At 41.3% G+C, this 20,077-nt stretch overlaps 1 protein-coding gene across 2 annotated transcripts; it reads right to left on the minus strand.

Annotated features, from left to right (window-relative positions):
• Nucleotides 1–995: 995 nt before the first annotated feature.
• LOC148889148 (uncharacterized) lies at nt 996–18,689 on the minus strand. Of its 2 annotated transcripts, XM_089011910.1 has the most exons (4): nt 18,237–18,689; nt 13,411–14,455; nt 8,126–8,183; nt 996–1,129 (listed from the first exon to the last, which is right to left on the minus strand). In XM_089011910.1, the coding sequence occupies exons 1-4, from the start codon at nt 18,468–18,470 to the stop codon at nt 1,114–1,116; spliced, it is 1,353 nt and encodes a 450-aa protein (XP_088868036.1). In that variant the 5' UTR covers nt 18,471–18,689; the 3' UTR covers nt 996–1,113. The 2 variants fall into 2 exon arrangements, with proteins under 2 accessions (XP_088868036.1, XP_088868037.1); XM_089011911.1 differs by lacking the exon at nt 996–1,129 and having other exon boundaries at nt 8,132–8,183; nt 13,400–14,455.
• Nucleotides 18,690–20,077: the final 1,388 nt, after the last annotated feature.

Genomic DNA, 20,077 nt, shown 5'->3' on the forward strand with positions numbered 1-20,077 from the left:
ACAAGCTACAAAGTAAGCGTACCATTTGTGAGGAAAATATGTGAGCTACGTGAACCATATGCCTCATGCTTTGTTCATACCAAATCCGTTGTGAGTATAGTACAGTGGGGAACGTATGATGCATTTGGACATTTACTGTATTTTCCGGTGTATATGGCACACCGGATTATAAGGTGCACCCCAAATGAATGGTGTATTTTCAAACTGTTTCCATATACTGTATAAGGCGCACCAGAGTATAAGGTGCACCTTCAACAAACAAGAACAAATGTCCAAACATAATAGATAATAGATAAAAGTGTTCCAAATATTAGGCACACCACATTATAAGGCCCTACAATAGAGGCTGGGGTTACACACTACTTCTTCTACAGGGGGAAATGGAGTCGGTGACTGCTGATAGTAGTTTCGCGACCTGTTGTGGCTCAATATTACTTCATACTCAGACTAATAAAGGCAAATCCAATCCAATCCAAATACAATACATATGCCGCACCTACATAGAAGGCACAGGGTCTCTTATGAAGAATATTAAAGCTTTTGGGAGCTCCTTGTACATTGGAAAATATGGTAGTCTATTCACGCTTTGCCTCATATTTGCCAGTAAGGCTCGCAACGGTATGCTCGCAAAGGATTTGGTGTGCACACACCATAGCAATGACATCATCCTGATTGTGTAACTCCTTGTGCTTTAATGCCGGCCGTAACAACAGAAAAAGAAATTCATAATGAGCTCAATGTCCTGCTGTGTGGAACTGTGTTTCCCTGTAAAGAACATCCATACTTAACTCTATTTTTACACAAACCTATTTTAGGGTGAGCATTTTCATTGTCTGCAGGTTCTTAACTTTGGCAATTTAGAAGTTAGTGTCTCAAAATATGCAAACAAAAAATATTTCAGTCATTTTATGGTTGGTTAACATAAATGTACAGCAGCAGCCAGCAGGACAACAGTTTTTTCAACCTCCAGTGATTGATAAAGAACTTGGTGACCATTTATGCTTCCACTTGTGTATTGATCCATGTGTCCTTTCATCCAGAAATGTACTAATTCCCCTCTTTCTCTCTGGAGTGTGTCTAGTCAAGCAGCATCTGATCAATAAGCATATGCGGTCAGGAGCCACCAAAGCTGCAAAACACAAGGGAAAATGAGAAATTACTGCATATGCATGCATGTAATGGGTGGATTGTGATATTCTCATGTGTGGGGTCAGCAAAATACAAGGATCCTTCTTCCTGTGGTAAAGATGACCACTGATTTATTTATCCATTAGGAGATGCTTCATCATGAAATATTAACCCCCTACCATCACCCACCGGCGGTCAGTGCATTAAAACCAGAGTCACACCAGGGTGACCTCTCATTGGGACACACACACACACACACGCACACACACACACACACACACACACACACACACACACACACACACACACACACACACACACACACACACACACACACACACACACACACACACACACACCATTTTTTTCCCAGCCTGAGTGGGACATGCTAAAACACAGCATTATTATTGTGTTCAAGGGCGGCCTGGTCGACGGGTCGTCAAGAGGTTAGTACACCAACTTCACAGTGCTGAGGTCATAAGTACAATTCCATGTGTGGAGTTTGCATGTTCTCCCCTAGGCCTGCATGGGTTTTCTCCGAGTTCTCCGGTTTCCTCCCACATTCCAAAAACATGCATGGCAGACTGAATTTCAAGCTTTTTAGGGATTCCTGTGCTTGATTGGACAGCAAACTTACCTGACCTAAATACCATCGAGAATGTATGGGCCATCGTCAAGAAGAAGATGAGAAACATGAGACCAAGCAATGCAAAAGAGCTGAAGCATCTTCCGGTGTTCCGTAACACGTGAGCAGTGCCACAGGCTGCCAAGTCGCATTGAAGCAGTAATTCAGGCAAATGGGGGCCCAGCCAAGTATTGAGTGCATAACATTTGTGTAATGATATGAGCAAATCGTATTTGCATGTTCTACTAGTGATGCCTGGCTTTAGATCAAAGGAGCATGCGCGCTGCTGCAAGTGAGTCTGATGAGAGCCTACGAGATATCAGAACTGCGGAAAAAAAGCATGATCAATGACAGCATTCCTGACACAATTGTTAATGAGTCAATGCGGACTGCAGAAATACAGTAAAGTCTCGTTATATCGATATTCAAGGGAGTCCGAAAAAATATCGATATAACCGGGACTATCGATATATCCGACCCTGTTTGCATGTAATTTTCTCCGTGCGTGCATAGAAATAGTATCGATATAACCGGGACTATCGATATATCCGATATCGATATAACGAGACTTTACTGTATTTGTTTCTATGTCAATTACTAGAGTTAGGATATCAAGAATGTTCCCAAAACAAAACGCTGGTACACACAAAGTGAAACATGTCACTCCAGTTGTTCATTTGAAGCACTTTCTTCTTCTGTCAATTGCCTTTGCTTCCCATATAGTTGGACAGCCACTGGCAGCAATTTTTTCCTCCAAGTCTACCTGACCTGTCTTTTCCTTTGGTGGCAGTCCCATAGATGTGTCAGTCTGTGTCAGTCTATTCTGGCTGAAAACATCTTATTTTGAGAACCAAGTCAGTTGCAGTTCACCTCAAAAATTTGTAGCTGTGCTACACGTTAGCAATGGTGAACTGTTTTTAATCTACCAACAAATTTATATAGCGTTGTGGTAGGAGAATGAAAGAGAAAACCAACAGCTATATTACATGCACAATGCAATAATCTTATCCTATATTGTATAATCAAATGACTATAAGACTTCCAGAATTGTATAAATGTTCTGTGGTTTTTAGTCTGCAATGGCGTATTGTAACAAACTGTAAAAATCACTTCTCAGAATGACACAATGCAGTAAGTATTTGGAAATGCAAATGTCTTTGCCACAAATTGTAAGACTTCTAATGTTCTACCTGTATTTTGATTGTTGGTTTCAAAACGTGATGGAAAAATGATGCTATTATTAGACGGTCTGTTCTTATGGGCGCAGTTTTGAAGTCGACCATGTGACACAGTTTCATGGGCATCACAACCCAGCTATACCAGGCACATTTCATCTGCTCAGTGCTTCTGTCAAAAAACATAGACCTTGCTGTGCGTGTGTGTGTATGTGAGTGTGCGTGTGTGTGTGTGTGTGTGTGTGTGTGTGTGTGTGTGTGTGTGTGTGTGTGTGTGTGTGTGTGTGTGTGTGTGTGTGTGTGTGTGTGTGTGTGTGTGTGTGTGTGTGTGTGTGTGTGTGTGTGTGTGTGTGTGTGTATACGAGGGAAAGAACAGCATTCATATTCTGCAATGACATACAGAAACTAAGCACCTACATCTTGCTGTAGATCAAACGCAAGAGTCCCTCCAACCAACACAGCCGTCCTAATAAAGAACCTCAACTCTATCCAGAAGTTGTATCATTTACCGAACCCGCTTACACAAAGCAACACATGGTGTCAGAATTGGTCTGGAAGACAAGAGGACGATAAAAGGACTTGGAACGAAAGATTCCACGGAGGAAAGACATTGAGCACAACCCACGGCAGAAAACGGCAGAAATGGAAGCTTTACGTCCACCCACAGCTCTGCAGCTAACAGGTAACGTGGCTGAAAATTGGAAGAGATTTAAGCAACGTTTTGAACTGTATTTGTCTGCAATTGGAGCTGATGAAAGCCATTCAAAGATGAAAGCATCCATGTTTTTGCACGTTGTGGGAGAGGAAGCTCTAGAGGTCTACAATAACTTCACATTTGATGCTGAGGATGACAAGATGAAGCTGTCAAAAATAATGGAAAAGTTTGAAGCTTACTGCATTCCGAAACGCAATGTGACGTTTGAAAGGCACAGATTCTTCACATGTGTACAGACAGTTGGAGAAACTATTGACCAATATGCAAATGAGCTGAGAAACAGATCAAAGACATGTGAGTTCGGTGGATTAACAGAATCACTGATCAAAGACAGAATAGTGTGTGGCATTACAGATAATAAACTGAGAGAAAGGCTACTTCGAGAATCAGATCTGGACCTGGAAAAAGCCTTAGCACTGTGTAGAGCCGCTGAGACTGTTAAATCACAGGCTAAAGAGTTGCTAAATGATTCTAGCTGCAACGTGGATGCAGTGGAAAGAAATGCACACAGATTCAACAAAAACAAGACTGCTGAGATCAAAGCAAGAGTGAGAAAACCCAACAAAAATAGGATACTCAAACAAAAATCTTGTACTCGTTGTGGTACGCAACATCCCCCAAAGCAATGTCCAGCATATGGGAAAATATGTAAAAACTGCGACAAAGCAAATCACTATGCTCGTTGCTGCAGGAACCAAGACATGAAAGGCAAAGTAGATGCAGTAGATGATCATTATGAAGTGGAGGAACTTTATGTGAATGCTGTAAAAGATGAAAGAGAAGAAAGAGATTGGATCACTACGCTAAAAGTGAACAACATTCATCTAAAATTCAAATTGGATACTGGAGCCAATGTGAATGTCATTTCAGAGACTGATTTCATGAAGATCAGGCCGAGACCAAAAATACATAAAGCAAATATGAAAGTAACAGCTTATGCGGGTTCAGTCATACCAATGAAAGGAAAATGCATTGTGAATGTGACACATAAAGGCCAATTACATAAGCTATCTTTCATCATAGTTCCAAGGGATGTGCAGGGTCTACTAGGATTGTTGGCATGTGAGAGACTACACCTAGTGAAGAGAGTTTTTGTTGTGGATAGACAAAAAGAGACAGCATATGATCAACTGATGGAGCAGTACAAAGACTTGTTTCAAGGGTTAGGCTGCCTACCAGGAGAACACACAATCAGAGTGGACAAAAGTGTGCCACCAGTCATACATCCATGCAGGAAAGTCCCGTTTGCTCTTCAAAAGCAGCTAAAATCAGAATTGGACAACATGGAGAACAAACATGTAATAAAGAAAATTGATGAGCCGACTGACTGGGTCAGTTCCCTTGTTGTCGTGGACAAAAAGAATGGAAAACTCAGAATATGCCTGGATCCCAGAGATCTAAACAGAGCCATCAAGAGAGAACACTTCAAGCTACCTACTCGTGAAGAGATTATGGCACAGTTTTCAAAGGCAAAGTATTTCAGCAAGCTAGATGCTTCTTCAGGATTTTGGCAAATGAAGCTGGATGAGCCAAGTTCCAAACTATGTACTTTCAACACTCCGTTTGGAAGATACAGATTCCTAAGACTACCTTTTGGAATTGCTTCAGCTCCTGAAGTTTATCACAAAACAATCAACATGATATATGAGCACTTGGAAGGAGTTGATACCTCGATGGATGACATAATCATTTGGGGTGCCACCAGAGTTCAACATGACGAGAGACTGAAAGCTGTGCTAGAAGCAACAAGAAAAGCAAACCTGAAGCTGAATAAAGAGAAATGTCAGCTAGGTACAACAGAATTGACATTTCTGGGAGATATCCTAAGCAGTGAAGGTATCAGACCAGACCCACGAAAAGTGTCTGCTATAGAAAACATGCCAAGGCCACAATGCAAAAAAGATGTGCAACGGTTTAATGGGATGATCACTTTCATGGGAAAATTTATACCCAACCTGTCAGAAAAGATGGCCCCACTGAGACAACTAACTGAGAAGAAGATAGAATGGCAATGGAATCATGAGCATGAAAGGGCATGGAATGAACTGAGGAAGCTGCTCACAGAGGAACCAGTACTGAAATTCTATGATCCAGAAAAACCAATCAAAATATCATCGGATGCATCACAGAGTGGGCTTGGTGCAGTACTTCTACAAAAACATGAAGGCTGGCAACCCGTAGCATATGCATCGCGTTCGATGACGGATCCGGAAACACGTTATGCACAAATTGAAAAAGAACTGCTCAGCATTACGTATGCCTGTGAGAGATTTCATCAATTTGTGTCAGGACAAGAAATCAGCGTGGAGACTGATCACAAGCCCTTAATAGCATTGTTTCAAAAGCCACTAAATGACTGTCCACTCCGTATACAGCGAATGATGATCAGGCTACAACGTTACTCACTGAAGGTCGCATACACCCCTGGAAAACTGATGTATACAGCTGACACTCTATCCAGAGCTGTTGACCCGAAGGAGCACTCGAAGGCTAAACTGGATGAAGAAGTCGAAGCTTACGTACACATGATCACCAGTGCATTGCCAGTTGCAGATGCAAAGATGGAGATTATACGGATGGAAACAAACAAGGATGAGACACTGAAACAATTGAAACAAATCATCAAAAATGGATGGCCCGAAGTGAAACAAAATTGTTCACCAGACGCAGCAGAATATTGGAACTACAGGATGGAGTTATCTGTAGTGGATGACATCATATACAAAGGCAGTAAGATTGTCATTCCAAAGACTTTGAGAAGTGAAATGCTCAAAAAGATCCATGAAGGACATCTTGGAATTGAAAAGTGCAAGAAAAGAGCACGACAACTGATGTTCTGGCCTAGAATGAATCAAGACATCACAGATCAAGTGTCGAGATGTACAATTTGCCTCAAATATCAAGCGCCACTACACCCACACCAAGCACCAGAAAGACCATACCAGAAGGTGGGTGCTGACCTGTTTTCGTGTCAAGGTAAAGATTATCTTTTGGTCACAGACTACTACTCCCTGTATCCAGAAGTTTGCAGACTGCAAGCTACAACAGCAGAAGCAGTGATAACATGCATGAAGGCCATATTTGCTAGAAACGGGATTGCAAACCAAGTGTTTTCTGATAACGGTCCACAATTCGCCAATGAGAAGTTCAGAAAATTTGCAAAGGAGTGGGACTTTAAACACATAACCTCAAGTCCACATTTTCCACAATCCAATGGCTTGGTGGAAAGTTCTGTCAAGACTGTGAAAAGACTGATGTACAAGGCAACAGACAGTGGAACGGATTTCTACCAGAGCTTGCTGGTGTATCGCACAACGCCGCTCGAGTGTGGTATGTCCCCGGCCCAGCTACTCATGGGACGCGTGCTGAGGTCCAACTTACCAATCCCGGAAAACCTGCTGAAGACAAAGGAAGGGGAGAAAGTGAGGAAGATCAAAGAACAACAGAAACAAAAACAAAAGTTCTACCATGACAGAGGAACACGGAACCTACCTGAACTACACACCGGTGACCAAGTACGGTACAAAGACAAAACAGACACATGGTCACAGAAAGGAACTGTTCTGCGTCAGGTCCAACCAAGGTCATACAACATTCAGACAGAGGAAGGTGCTGTTTTAAGAAGAAACCGCCGAGATCTTCTCAAAGAACCAACCATAGCAAGTCAACGAACAGAGACTGTAACAGAGACTGTTGTAACACCTCTAAATCCAGGACATGCTATCCGAAAATCCTCAAGGAAAGTGATACCACCTGAGAGACTGATTGAAACCATTTAACATGTTTTTCTAAGTGATCATGGTGAAAAAAATGATGTGAATGTTTCATGTGAATGTTTCATTTATTGTTGCAAAAGTTAGAAATACTTTATTCAAGTTTAAGGTTGCTAATTACTGACATAATTAAATTCATTACATTTGTTAAAAGTAAAGAATTCCATTAAGAAAGGGAGATGTAATGATATGAGCAAATCGTATTTGCATGTTCTACTAGTGATGCCTGGCTTTAGATCAAAGGAGCATGCGCGCTGCTGCAAGTGAGTCTGATGAGAGCCTACGAGAGCCACACATGTGAATTGCCTTCTCCCTCCAACCAACACAGCCGTCCTAATAAAGAACCTCAACTCTATCCAGAAGTTGTATCATTTACCGAACCCGCTTACACAAAGCAACACAACATGATTCTACTTTTCTGATGGCTAACGTTTCATTTGTTTCACATCCATCCATTGTTCCATCCATCCATCCATCCATCCATCCATCCATCCATCCATCAATCAATCAATCCATCCACCCATCCATTGTTCCATCAGTCCAGATTGCGCTTAATAGAATGGACATGAATGGTCATTTTGTTTTTCGTTTTTCAAAAGCCCATCCTTTCGGTTTAACATATGCATTAATATGTTAAATGTGTATAACTCATCTGTCTTGAAAACCATGACAAGTGTGCCTTTCTTTTGAATATGGGCGAGAGTCTCACCTGTCCCAAAGCTTGACACTCCTGCAGGAGTTGGTGCAGCAGCCAGCAGATATCAGAACTGCGGAAAAAAAGCATGATCAATGACAGCATTCCTGACACAATTGTTAATGAGTCAATGCGGACTGCAGAAATACAGTAAAGTCTCGTTATATCGATATTCAAGGGAGTCCGAAAAAATATCGATATAACCGGGACTATCGATATATCCGACCCTGTTTGCATGTAATTTTCTCCGTGCATGCATAGAAATAGTATCGATATAACCGGGACTATCGATATATCCGATATCGATATAACGAGACTTTACTGTATTTGTTTCTATGTCAATTACTAGAGTTAGGATATCAAGAATGTTCCCAAAACAAAACGCTGGTACACACAAAGTGAAACATGTCACTCCAGTTGTTCATTTGAAGCACTTTCTTCTTCTGTCAATTCCCTTTGCTTCCCATATAGTTGGACAGCCACTGGCAGCAATTTTTTCCTCCAAGTCTACCTGACCTGTCTTTTCCTTTGGTGGCAGTCCCATAGATGTGTCAGTCTGTGTCAGTCTATTCTGGCTGAAAACATCTTATTTTGAGAACCAAGTCAGTTGCAGTTCATCTCAAAAAATTTTAGCTGTGCTACAAGTTAGCAATGGTGAACTGTTTTTAATCTACCAACAAATTTATATAGCGTTGTGGTAGGAGAATGAAAGAGAAAACCAACAGCTATATTACATGCACAATGCAATAATCTTATCCTATATTGTATAATCAAATGACTATAAGACTTCCAGAATTGTATAAATGTTCTGTGGATTTTAGTCTGCAATGGCGTATTGTAACAAACTGTAAAAATCACTTCCCAGAATGACAAAATGCAGTAAGTATTTGGAAATGCAAATGTCCTCGCCACAAATTGTAAGACTTCTAATGTTCTACCTGTATTTTGATTGTTGGTTTCAAAACGTGATGGAAAAATGATGCTATTATTAGACGGTCTGTTCTTATGGGCGCAGTTTTGAAGTCGACCATGTGACACAGTTTCATGGGCATCACAACCCAGCTATACCAGGCACATTTCATCTGCTCAGTGCTTCTGTCAAAAAACATAGACCTTGCTGTGCGTGTGTGTGTGTGTGTGTGTGTGTGTGTGTGTGTGTGTGTGTGTGTGTGTGTGTGTGTGTGTGTGTGTGTGTGTGTGTGTGTGTGTGTGTGTGTGTGTGTGTGTGTGTGTGTGTGTGTATACGAGGGAAAGAACAGCATTCATATTCTGCAATGACATACAGAAACTAAGCAGCTACACACATTCCTTCGCTGCTCTTCATTCTCACAGTGACCTGCTTGTACCTCCATAGCAGCATCCCAGTGCCCCAGAGAACTGAGAGGTCTCTACAACCCACACACACACGCATGCACACACACGCTGAAACACAAGCCTGTGGGGTGATTCACAGCTGTGTCCGCTGGTTCACTTCACTCACTGTGCATGTCAGCAAGAATGATGGACAAGGTTGGATGGATGAAGGGAGAGTGTGCAATTGTGCAGTTGGTGTGCCTATTTTTTAGCTTTCTGCATTTTCATTTTTTGCAAAGAATACAAAGAGCAGGGACAGAGAGAGAATGTTGAATTTGAGGTTTATTTTCTATCACACACACACACACACACACACACACACACACACACACACACACACACACACACACACACACACACACACACACACACACACACACACACACACACATCACCCATCACCACACCCCCCACCTAGCTTTGAAACACTCACAGCAAAGGGACAAAATATTGTCTTCGCTGAATATTGTCCAAAATCCTAACATACCACACACATATAACCACCCTTTTTCCATTGGTATGCATTATGTATAAAGGGACTAAAGCATTCACCTGGCCACTTTAGTTTCTGTGTCCACTTCCCTTCAATAAGATGTAAAATCGGTGTGTTCTGTCAGGCGACAATGGTCATGGTGTTTTAACATATTCATTTTGCAAGGTGTCCCTTTGTTGAAATATAAGGACAAAAGGGAGGCTTCAAAGCTGACTCGAGATAAATGACCATGGAAGCAGCTGTTGGCCTAGTTAGCAGGGCGGTACTTAACACAGGGCATCTGATTATACACACAAACGCTCACAGACGCACACGCACAGAATGACATTGCAAATATGAGCCCAAATGAAAAATTGCAAACAAAGCTCAATGTTACAAGTCCACATAATCTGCCAACTCTGACATTTGGAAATCTCATGGGCAATGTAATAACACCGGATGCTGATGTTACCGAAGCTGTTTTGATTTGTGTATCTCACTGTCAACTATCATCTTATTTTCCAGCAACGCCCTCTGGTCAATGGTGGATGACTCCATTGCTAAATATTCATCAAAGCTGTATATTGCAACTACTAAATACATCGGTGCAGCACTGATATAAATGTGTGTGTTTTTTTTTTAACACTCCTGTTATAGAGGTGATGCTGAAACTATTTGCAAGGTAACTTCTTCTGCTGCTACTGTTGCTGTTGCTGTTCCTGTTGAGCAACATCCAATTGGTTCCCATTGTTTGTTTGAAAGGAGCTGCATTCCGGGTACCTGCAGACCCAATTGTTAGTTATTAATTGGGAACTGTTCGTAGCCCAAAGGCACACCCAACACCCATTGGAGGTCGTTTTTTTTTGCTTTTGCTGCTGCTGACTGCACCGGGCTTTAACTAAGCCTGCCTGTGCCTGCAAAATTTGAGACCTCTCGTCTTTCTATCTGGCCCAGACACTGCATGGGTCTTTTCTGAATATACACTTGTGAAAAATGACAATGCTTGTTCTGTTGTTTGGTGTATCCTCCCTGAGACTCCTTGATAGTCTTTGGTGGAAAGAATTTCTTTCAATTCACCAGCATTTTGTTACAATCACCGTTGGATCAAAAGGATGGCACAAATTTATTGTTTATTGCCTCGCAGGTGCATGACCTGTATTTGAATCATGTGTGTTGCTCCTGAGGGAACTGGAAAACAGACAGGACAGGAGCCCTTGAGGACCAAGGTTGGAGACCCCTGCTGTAGATATTTTCAGAGAAGTAAGCCTCACCCCTTCATGTAAATAAATAAATCAGGAAAAAAAGGGCTTTCTCATTTCGTAAATCGCCCGTGAAACTGATATAGGTACATGAGATGGAAGGGCTAAAAATACGCGTATTCGATTTCTCTAATCTTATAGCAAAAATCATGGGCGGTAATGTTTTAAGCAGGCTTTTTAAATGTATTTCGACAAAATACATACCCCGTGTCAATAAATGGTTCAAAATTGCAGATAATCATTGTACAACTAACAGATTAAAACAATGTGGATAAGAAATTCAGGCCCACAAATCCGCAGACAACATGACTTTTGAGAAAGTCAAAGTCTAATAATTAAATTAAGGTAACCTTCCACGGAGAGGTAGAAGAAAAAGATAGATGGAATCCATTAAGAAGTGTTCCTGTGAGACCAAAGTGGATCACAAGCTGTGTGAAGCTGGGTGCTGGACTCAAACTCATCTTGAAAAAAGAGAGAGGGAGCTGTGATCTGACAACCTGAACATTCTGATAGAAAAGTAAATGAAAAAAAAACTTGAAACGGACCTTTGGTTCATGCTATAGCCTGTCAACCCTGTGAATTTATTCTACCAAATAAACTTTACACATGAAGCAGGCCAAGAACAACATCACTCAGTTCTTAAGAGATCAAAAGAACATCACGTAAGCAAGTCACTTAAGGGGAACCGATGGAAGGAAACATTCCCTCAAGTGCACATGTGTCAAAATCAAGGCCTGATGGCTAAATCTGGCCCACCACATGTCAAGTGCCATGATGCTTTCTAAAGTCCAAACCAAAATTTATAATTGTCCCATGTAAACTACCATAACAGTCTTTATTTTTTACTTTTGATTTGAAAACTAGTTTATTCATTTAGTTAAACTAGTTGATTAATTTGCTGTGCGCTCTACATGCAATATGTAGAGGGGATGGAATATTCTAATGGATTCCCCAAATTCATAACGGCCCCTGAAAAGAAATTTTAACTACAATGTGGCGCACAGAAAAAAATTACCTTGACACCTAGATATTTTTTTTTTTACAAACATCTGAAAAGTGTCTAGAAATTATTGATCCTTAGAGCATGTCACAGAGTTATTGAGAAACCTAGGAGGTGCATGAAATGCAAATGTTACCTTTTAGAGTTGAATGCAAATGTGCACATGATACCGATCATTCACATATCAAATTGGAGACTCCTAATTACCACAGGCAATTATTTGCTCTGACTTCTTTTTGTGTGTGGAGTCATCCATCCATTTTCAAAACCACTTATCCTCACCAATATCCTATTTTCCCCCTTTTAAAATTATCCACAGGCAGAAACAACAATCCATTAACATCTCAATAATCGCCATTGCGCAACACACCAACACAATTGTTCAACAATAACCTTTGTATTTAAATTGGGTTTATTTCTACCTGAGCATTATAGCATTTTCAGGTTTTAATATAAGTTATTTACAAGCTGTAAACTCAATTGAAGTGTTCCCAAGGCTCAATTAATGCCAGGTTCATCGCTTTATAATCTTGACACGCTAAGCCCTCAGTGACTTCATCAGAAGACACTGTATATATTCCCTTATTTATATGTATTATATAGCTATACCAGAGGTGGGTATCATCAGTCCAGTGAGTAAGTCAGTGAGCTGCCGTGAGTATTTCAAGCCAGCTCAGTCAGTCCGAGTCTTCTGTGAAAGCCAATCCACCCATCAAGAACCAATTTAGCGGTAATATGTCACAAGCAGGTACCGCACACCTGACATATGGCCAAATACAGGAAAATAAAAAGGAAAAGTGTAGTATTTCATGTTTTTTTTTTTCATTAATACATACTCCATATGTTTTAACTCATCCACTACCATTCACAAAAGTATTCGAGAATTGACAATATGACGTAGAGTGCCATTCCCAAATTTGTTGTTCTTGTTTGGGTGGCGATAAACGCTAGCCATGGCCTCTGGCAATGTTTTTCTCCTTCCACAAAGGGGGCAGCATTTCCCTATTTTCAATGTTAGCACATTGTTCAAGCTTCAGTTATTGTTAAAGCGCTATACAAACCAATATCTATGTATTGCATTGTACTTAGGACATATTTATTTAGGACAATTTTATTTAGGAGTATTTAGGACAATAATGTTATTACATTATTTAAAGACATAGTTCATTACATAATGAAATAATTAAAGACATAATGAATATTACCCTGTGCCTACCGTTGTACAGACTCTGGTGTTGGGGAGACATCTCCTCTGCAGCGGCCCTCCTGTCAACCAAATCGCGTTTTGGGGAGCTGTATTCCAACCCAGGACTGCCTTTATAGTGGTGGTGTCGTATAGACTCTGGACCCCCCACTATCACCCTCGCTTTCCTGAGATGCTCAGGTGTTCCGAGTACTGCTTTCTTTGCCATGGGGCTTCTGCAGCTTGCCCCTATTGTGTTATCTGTAGAGAGTCTTTGACTCAATTCTGGATTGGACTTGGCCATGCTCTTCCCACACCCTGGTGATACTTGCCCTAAAATTAATAACTGCTTCTGGAGAAGTAGGTCAGAGCTGCAGGCCTTGCGGTGGAAACTGCATGTTTGCCTTTTGGGGCACTTGTTTTGTAATTCCTGGCTCCGTCCTCCAAAGTCTTGAGGGTCCAGGTTACTGAGGGACCCACCTCGTGGGCGGCATGGCTGGGGGAAAGTGTGGTATTCTGGAGTAGAGCTATGCCTCCTGCCTATGGAATCACACATATTTCCCTGTCTGTCAGGTGGTGCAAGGAGAGAACATCTTGATTTAGGGCTCGCACTGGAACTCAAAGGTGAGAGTTTTTGTTGAACAATATCAGGGCTTTCTGTGCTTCCTGCACTGGAAGTGCTGCTTCCATCACCAACATCCCGCAGGAGGCCAGGTGCAGGTAGCCCTCCCCCGAGCTGTGACAGGCTGCTATGACTATCAATGGAAGTCTGACAGTCATTCCCCTCAAGCCTATAAGCACGACTCCCGAAAACAGGAGCGGCAGCTCTCTCCTCCTCCAGCATGAGGCACACCTCCTTCAGCTCCAAATTATCTTGGATCACATCACTCTGGCGCTGCTCCAACTCCTTCAGCTTCTGCAGGTAGATAGTAACTTCCTTCCTCATCAGACTACTGCTGTAGCGACCCAGGCGCTGCCACTCCCGTGTGACCCGTTTCCCTTTCTGACGGTCATCATCAAGGAAGCAGCACAAGTCCCGAAGCTCCTGGTTATCGTCCTGTAATTTCTGGTTCACATCCTGATTTTGAGGAACAGATAAGAAAAAAGGGAAGGTCATGCTCATATCAGAACTGGTGAGGGCTGACATGCAGATGTTGGGACAAGTATTTTTTGTGGGGGAATAGTTTTATTTAATGAGAAGTTTATATCAATTTAGGAGGCCCAGTCAGCTGGTTAGCGAGTCGGCCGCACTGTCTCTCTCTCTCTCTCTCTCTCTCTCTCTCTCTCTCTCTCTCTCTCTCTCTCTCTCTCTCTCTCTCTCTCTCCCTCTCTCTCTCTCTCTCTCTCATACACTCTCACTAGCACTCTGCTCTCCCTCTCTCGTCTCTCCCGGGAGTCCGAAAAATATCGATATAACCGGGACTATCGATATATACCCTGCGCGCATGTAATTTCACCTTGCTATATCGTAATAAGCGGGACTATCGACCAGATAACGAGTGTATCTATCTATATTTAGAGAGAGATGTGTGTGTGTGTGTGTGTGTGTGTGTGTTTGTGTGCGTGTGTGCGTGTGTGTGTGTGCGCGCACGGGGGTGTGTGAGTGTGTGTGTGCACACGCGCTGTATATACCCAGGAATCTTAGCAAATTGTGTTACAGCAAGTACAAGTGTGCAGCTAACAGCTATACTGCAGTGATGATAAAATCGGATTGTCATAATAATAATAATAATAATAATAATAATAATAATAATAACAATAATAATAATAATAATAATCATAATCATCATCATCATCATCATCATCATCATCATCATCATCATCATCATTATCATCATCATAATCATAATCATCATAATCATCATCATCATCATCATCACACCGGCTTCACAGTGCAGAGGTCGCCGGTTCGGTTCTGTGTGGACTTTGCATGTTCTCCCCGTACCCGCCTGGGTTTTCTACTAGTCCTCTGGTTTCCTCCCACACTCCAAAAACATGCATGGCAGGCAGATTGACCACTCCAAATTGTCCCTAGGTGTGAGTGTGAGAGTGACTGTTGTTCGTCTTTGTGTGACCTGCGATTGGCTGGCAACCAATTCGGGGCGTCCCCCACCTCGTGCCCGAAGATAGCTGAGATAGGCTCCAGCACCCCCCGCAACCCTAATGAGGTATAAGCGGTACGGAAAATGGATGGATAATAATAATAATAATAATAATAATAATAATAATAATACATTTAATTATGATTTCTCCTGCATGTCTATCTTTGTTTTTCATGTTAATATGCGTTTATAAATAGAAAAATGGAGGCCATACCGCATAATGCGTGATGGGGTGGGCGTCTACAGTATAAGCTCCTGCTTCAACCAAATCCTTTTGGGCTCTCATTGCCATGCACCCAATGTCATAGGTAAATGTCAGCTGTACCATGTGCAAATATGCTGAACTAAACTAAGCTCACATAAGGTAGAGGATCAGAAATGGAGGATGGAATCTTCACAAGAACACATCATGAAATTTACAAAAAAGAATTGAATGACTAGCAGCTGCTTTCATCGTAGAAACTGAAAAGAATGTGAAAATGTCAGAGAAAAATCAATGTTCTGAGATTCTGTTCACTATGGTGAGTTTGATGCAATTCCAAATACAGTACTTCTTGTACGACAAAGTTTGATCTTGACAGCAGGATGCACAGAAGACAAACCAATTCAGTTTCAGTTTCCATGATCCAATATTTGCATTACAAAATGGTTAACCCAAGGGTCTCGTTTGGGACTTAAAAATCTAAATAACAGCATATTTGGTCCTTTAAAAACATGAATAGTGTCAGTATTCTGATTTTAAAAAGTTTATTAATTGCATTTAAATGTAGTCATTTTGTCTTGGGTGAATAAAAACAAAAAAGTGAATCAAACTTATATTTTTGAGGTAGTTCAGTTACTTGTCTTTTGATTGTTGTTTTCGAGTAATTTGCTCAATACTGGATTCACATCACACACACAAATACATGCGCGCACACACACACACACACACACACACACACACACACACACACACACACACACACACACACACACACACACACACACACACACACACACACACGTTATGTATGTGTTATATCGGTCCAAATATGTTAACAAAGCATGTGTTTGTCTTTATTTGATGTTAATTGTGTGGTTATGCGTAAACTCAGATCCTGTGTAACTCTTCAAATTCCTGGGACTCACAGTCTCCCAGGACATGAAGTGGGAGGTCAACACCTACTCCGTCCTAAGAAAGTCCCAACAGAGGATTTACTTCCTGAGGCTGCTGAAGAAGCATGGTATGCCACAGGAGGTGCTACGACATTTCCACATGGCAGTCATCAAGTCAACCCTGTGTTCTTCCATCACGTTTTGGTTCGGGGCCACCACAAAAATGGAAGAAATCCGACTTCAATGGACAGTTAGGACAGCGGGAAAACAAATTTGGCCCCGCCCTACCCACTCTCAAGGACTTGAACACGAGCACGGAAAAAAAATCATACTGGACCCTCCGCACCCGGCCCTCCACCTTTTCCAGTGACCTATATAATCTCCAGCACCAGACACTTTGAGGCGCTCAAAGACATCTGCATAATTGCACACTTGTTTTTCAACAAATATGGCGACTGATCACCTTTAAATGGTTCACTGATTTTCTGCACCAAATACAATTGTTACTGTATTCACCCAAGGGCACTTTAGCTCTGCTTGACACCTTGCACATTGGTTCAGTTGTTCCTGAGAGGTTCTATTTCCACTAAGAAATTAGATTAGATTATATCAGTCTATTTTAGTGTCCTCCATACTTATTTGTCATGTATTTTTTGATACTCGTGCAGCATGTTGTACCGAAGTCAAATTCCCTGTGTGTTGTACACACTTGGCCAATAAAGATTATTCAGATTCCAATTAGCTAAAAATATATTTCTGAAAAGATATGGACTTCATCATTTTACATAAACAATTATTATGATTGTGGTTTTAGTCCAGGTAAATGTATTGTGTGCACGTAGAAAATGAGAGCTAAAAAGCATTGCTTTTAACTTAGTCAGTGCCATTCACGAATTTATTCGGGAATTGGAAATATGATGTAGAGCACCATTCACGAATTTGTTCGGGTTTTGTTTTTTCATGCTCGGGTGGCGATAAAGTGCTGGCTATGGCCTCTAGCAATGTTTTTTTTTCTTCTCCACAAGGGGGCAGCATTTCACATTTTTTTCCATGTGAGCGCTTTGTTCCAGCTTCAGCTGTTGTTAAAGCGCTATATGAACCCAGCTATATGTATGCACTGCATTTTATTTTGGACAGCTGCCCTCATTTCCAACTCATATAACTCCAGACCTATGTAACTAAGGAATTCATTTTTTTCTGATGAAAGAAGAGCATGTAAGGTTTATAATGCTGTATTAAATGTTAATCAGATTTTTTACTTACAGACAGTGTAGGTGTTCAAATAGCTGACATGTTTCGGCGACTACTTCCGTAAAGAATCTGCTTAATATTAGATATCAAGTAGACAGGATGAATTTAGTACAACAATGTATTAAATGTTTATGTAGTCCTAAAACTCAACATTCTGTGGGTCCTGGGATTCAAGTGGCAATGACAAAAACCCTGGCACTGGAGTGGACACATTTTCACATGTCTGGCAGTTAATTAAAACGAGTCCATAAAGGCAGACCATCCATGTTTCTTTTTTTCCCTGCCAAATACCACATTCAAACAAAGTATAGCTCTACAGTGCACTGACACCAGTTTACTGAAAAATGCCTACTACACTTGTACCCTTTCAAACCCTTGTTTGCAGCCTACTCACCCACCAATCCATCTCACCTTCAAACTCCGGATCTCATGAAGGTGTTGCTGGAGCTTTCTGTTCACTTCCCGCATCAGATTCCCGTGTTCCACGATGACGCCTCTCTTCTCAGCCTCGCTCCTCCTCAATCGTCTCACAAGCTCGTCTTTGCTCCACAGGAGCAGCTCCTCTTCGGCTACCTTGGCGATGTCGTCCTCGTGACTATCTACCCTTATGGACGGCTGCGCTTTGTGCGTTGTGCCTTTCTCCATTCTTTTCAACTTCGAGAAGGGACACAAAGTATTGTCCAAATAATTTCAGGACGACACTATGTTTGTCCCCAGCCTGTCTATAAAAAATCGAAATAGCTGTCATTTAGGTTGCTGCGCCTCCGTTAACCACCCCGTACTCTTCTGATACGACATTTGATAACCAATGTATAGCTCCGTCTTTGCTTGACTCCTGGAATGACTTGGCCGTAGGTGGAGGTCTCTGTCCAGTTGCTGAAGGCCGCCATGCGCCCACCAGCCGCGACTCGGTGCCCACCTCCGTCGCACAGAGAAGAAGAGCACCGGAGGGGAGGCTGCAGGTGTAAAGAGAGCGAGGACGAACCAGCGTGTTCAAGTTGGAAAGTCTCGGCTTGTGATCCTGTGGCTGCCTCTCCTTCTGCGCCATCTGGGGTCTTGTATAGAGCACTACAACCAATGTAAATTAAAGATATCCCCCGTTTTTCACTGTCAACTGGGGACCATGACCATCAGCGAGTAGAGTTATATTATAATAACACACGTGATAAGACAGGGAGGGAGGGGGGTGCCCTGCGGGGCTGAGAAGATGCACAGCCAATCCACATGGCTGTAAAACATGAGATTTCATGCTGTCATTAGGTGACGTTAGCGCTGGGAACCAATCAAGCAAAACCTCTGAGTAATTCGTTTTTTTTTTATTCTGAACGTTTTTTTCCATGCACTGAAACCGCGATTTTTGTATGGCCTCCGATTGGCTGGCGACCAGTTGAAGGTGTAACCCTTGTGACCCTTGTTCAACTATAAGCAGATCAGATAATCGATGGATGAATGTATGAATGTTCTGGTAACTGACAAATGTGCTCCGACAGATTCTTATTGTTTTATAGTCAATGTAGCATGTATATATATATATATATATATATATATATATATATATATATATATATATATATATATATATATATATATATATATATATATATATATATATATCGCTCGATGTTGATGGTCTTTTTTTGAGAATTTGTTGAGTTTCCCCAATGTATATATATATATATATATATATATATCGCTCGATGTTGATGGTCTTTTTTTGAGAATTTGTTGAGTTTCCCCAATGTATTATATATATATATATATATATATATATATATATATATATAAAACAGTCCGGTGAGCCTTACGCACTGGAAAATATGGTACTTATCATTCAAACACCTGTTGTGAATTTTTTATTTCAGCTCATTGTTGTTATGAAAACAATGAATTTGAAGACAAAAAAAGTTAGCAGGTTTCATTATTTAAAACAAATGCCGGTGCAAAACAGAAGCTTGCTGTGTTTCAACATTTCACCAAGCCAACCCGCACACTGATTCAAGAAGCGGAACTATTCTTGGAATTCTGTGTATTTCATATTAGGTGCGTATGTACTGCAGATTGAAGCCAACTAGTATTATCCCTGCGATGTTGATGGTCTTTTTTTGAGAATTTGTTGAGTTTCCCCAATGTATTTCTCTTTACAATCTTAATTTTAACAATGTATCGAATGAATATTGTTATTCGATACATTGTAAAAATCGATAGACCACTCCTGTACGACTGAGAGCTTACACAGAGGCATGCAGGCGGGG

Source organism: Hippocampus bargibanti, linkage group LG13 (genome assembly GCF_051943395.1).
Source record: "Hippocampus bargibanti isolate YZ-2025 linkage group LG13, ASM5194339v1, whole genome shotgun sequence".
NCBI lineage: Eukaryota > Metazoa > Chordata > Actinopteri > Syngnathiformes > Syngnathidae > Hippocampus > Hippocampus bargibanti.

What these genes read in the sequence shown, in the direction of transcription:
- LOC148889148 (XM_089011910.1), bottom strand. Translation starts at nt 18,470, where the DNA reads ATGGAGAAAGGCACAACGCACAAAGCGCAGCCGTCCATAAGGGTAGAT. An exon ending in ATGAGATCCGGAGTTTGAAG is followed by an intron (nt 14,456 to 18,236) that starts GTGAGATGGATT and finishes CCTCAAAATCAG; the next exon opens with GATGTGAACCAGAAATTACA. An exon ending in ACACCAGAGTCTGTACAACG is followed by an intron (nt 8,184 to 13,410) that starts GTAGGCACAGGG and finishes TTTTTTCCGCAG; the next exon opens with TTCTGATATCTGCTGGCTGC.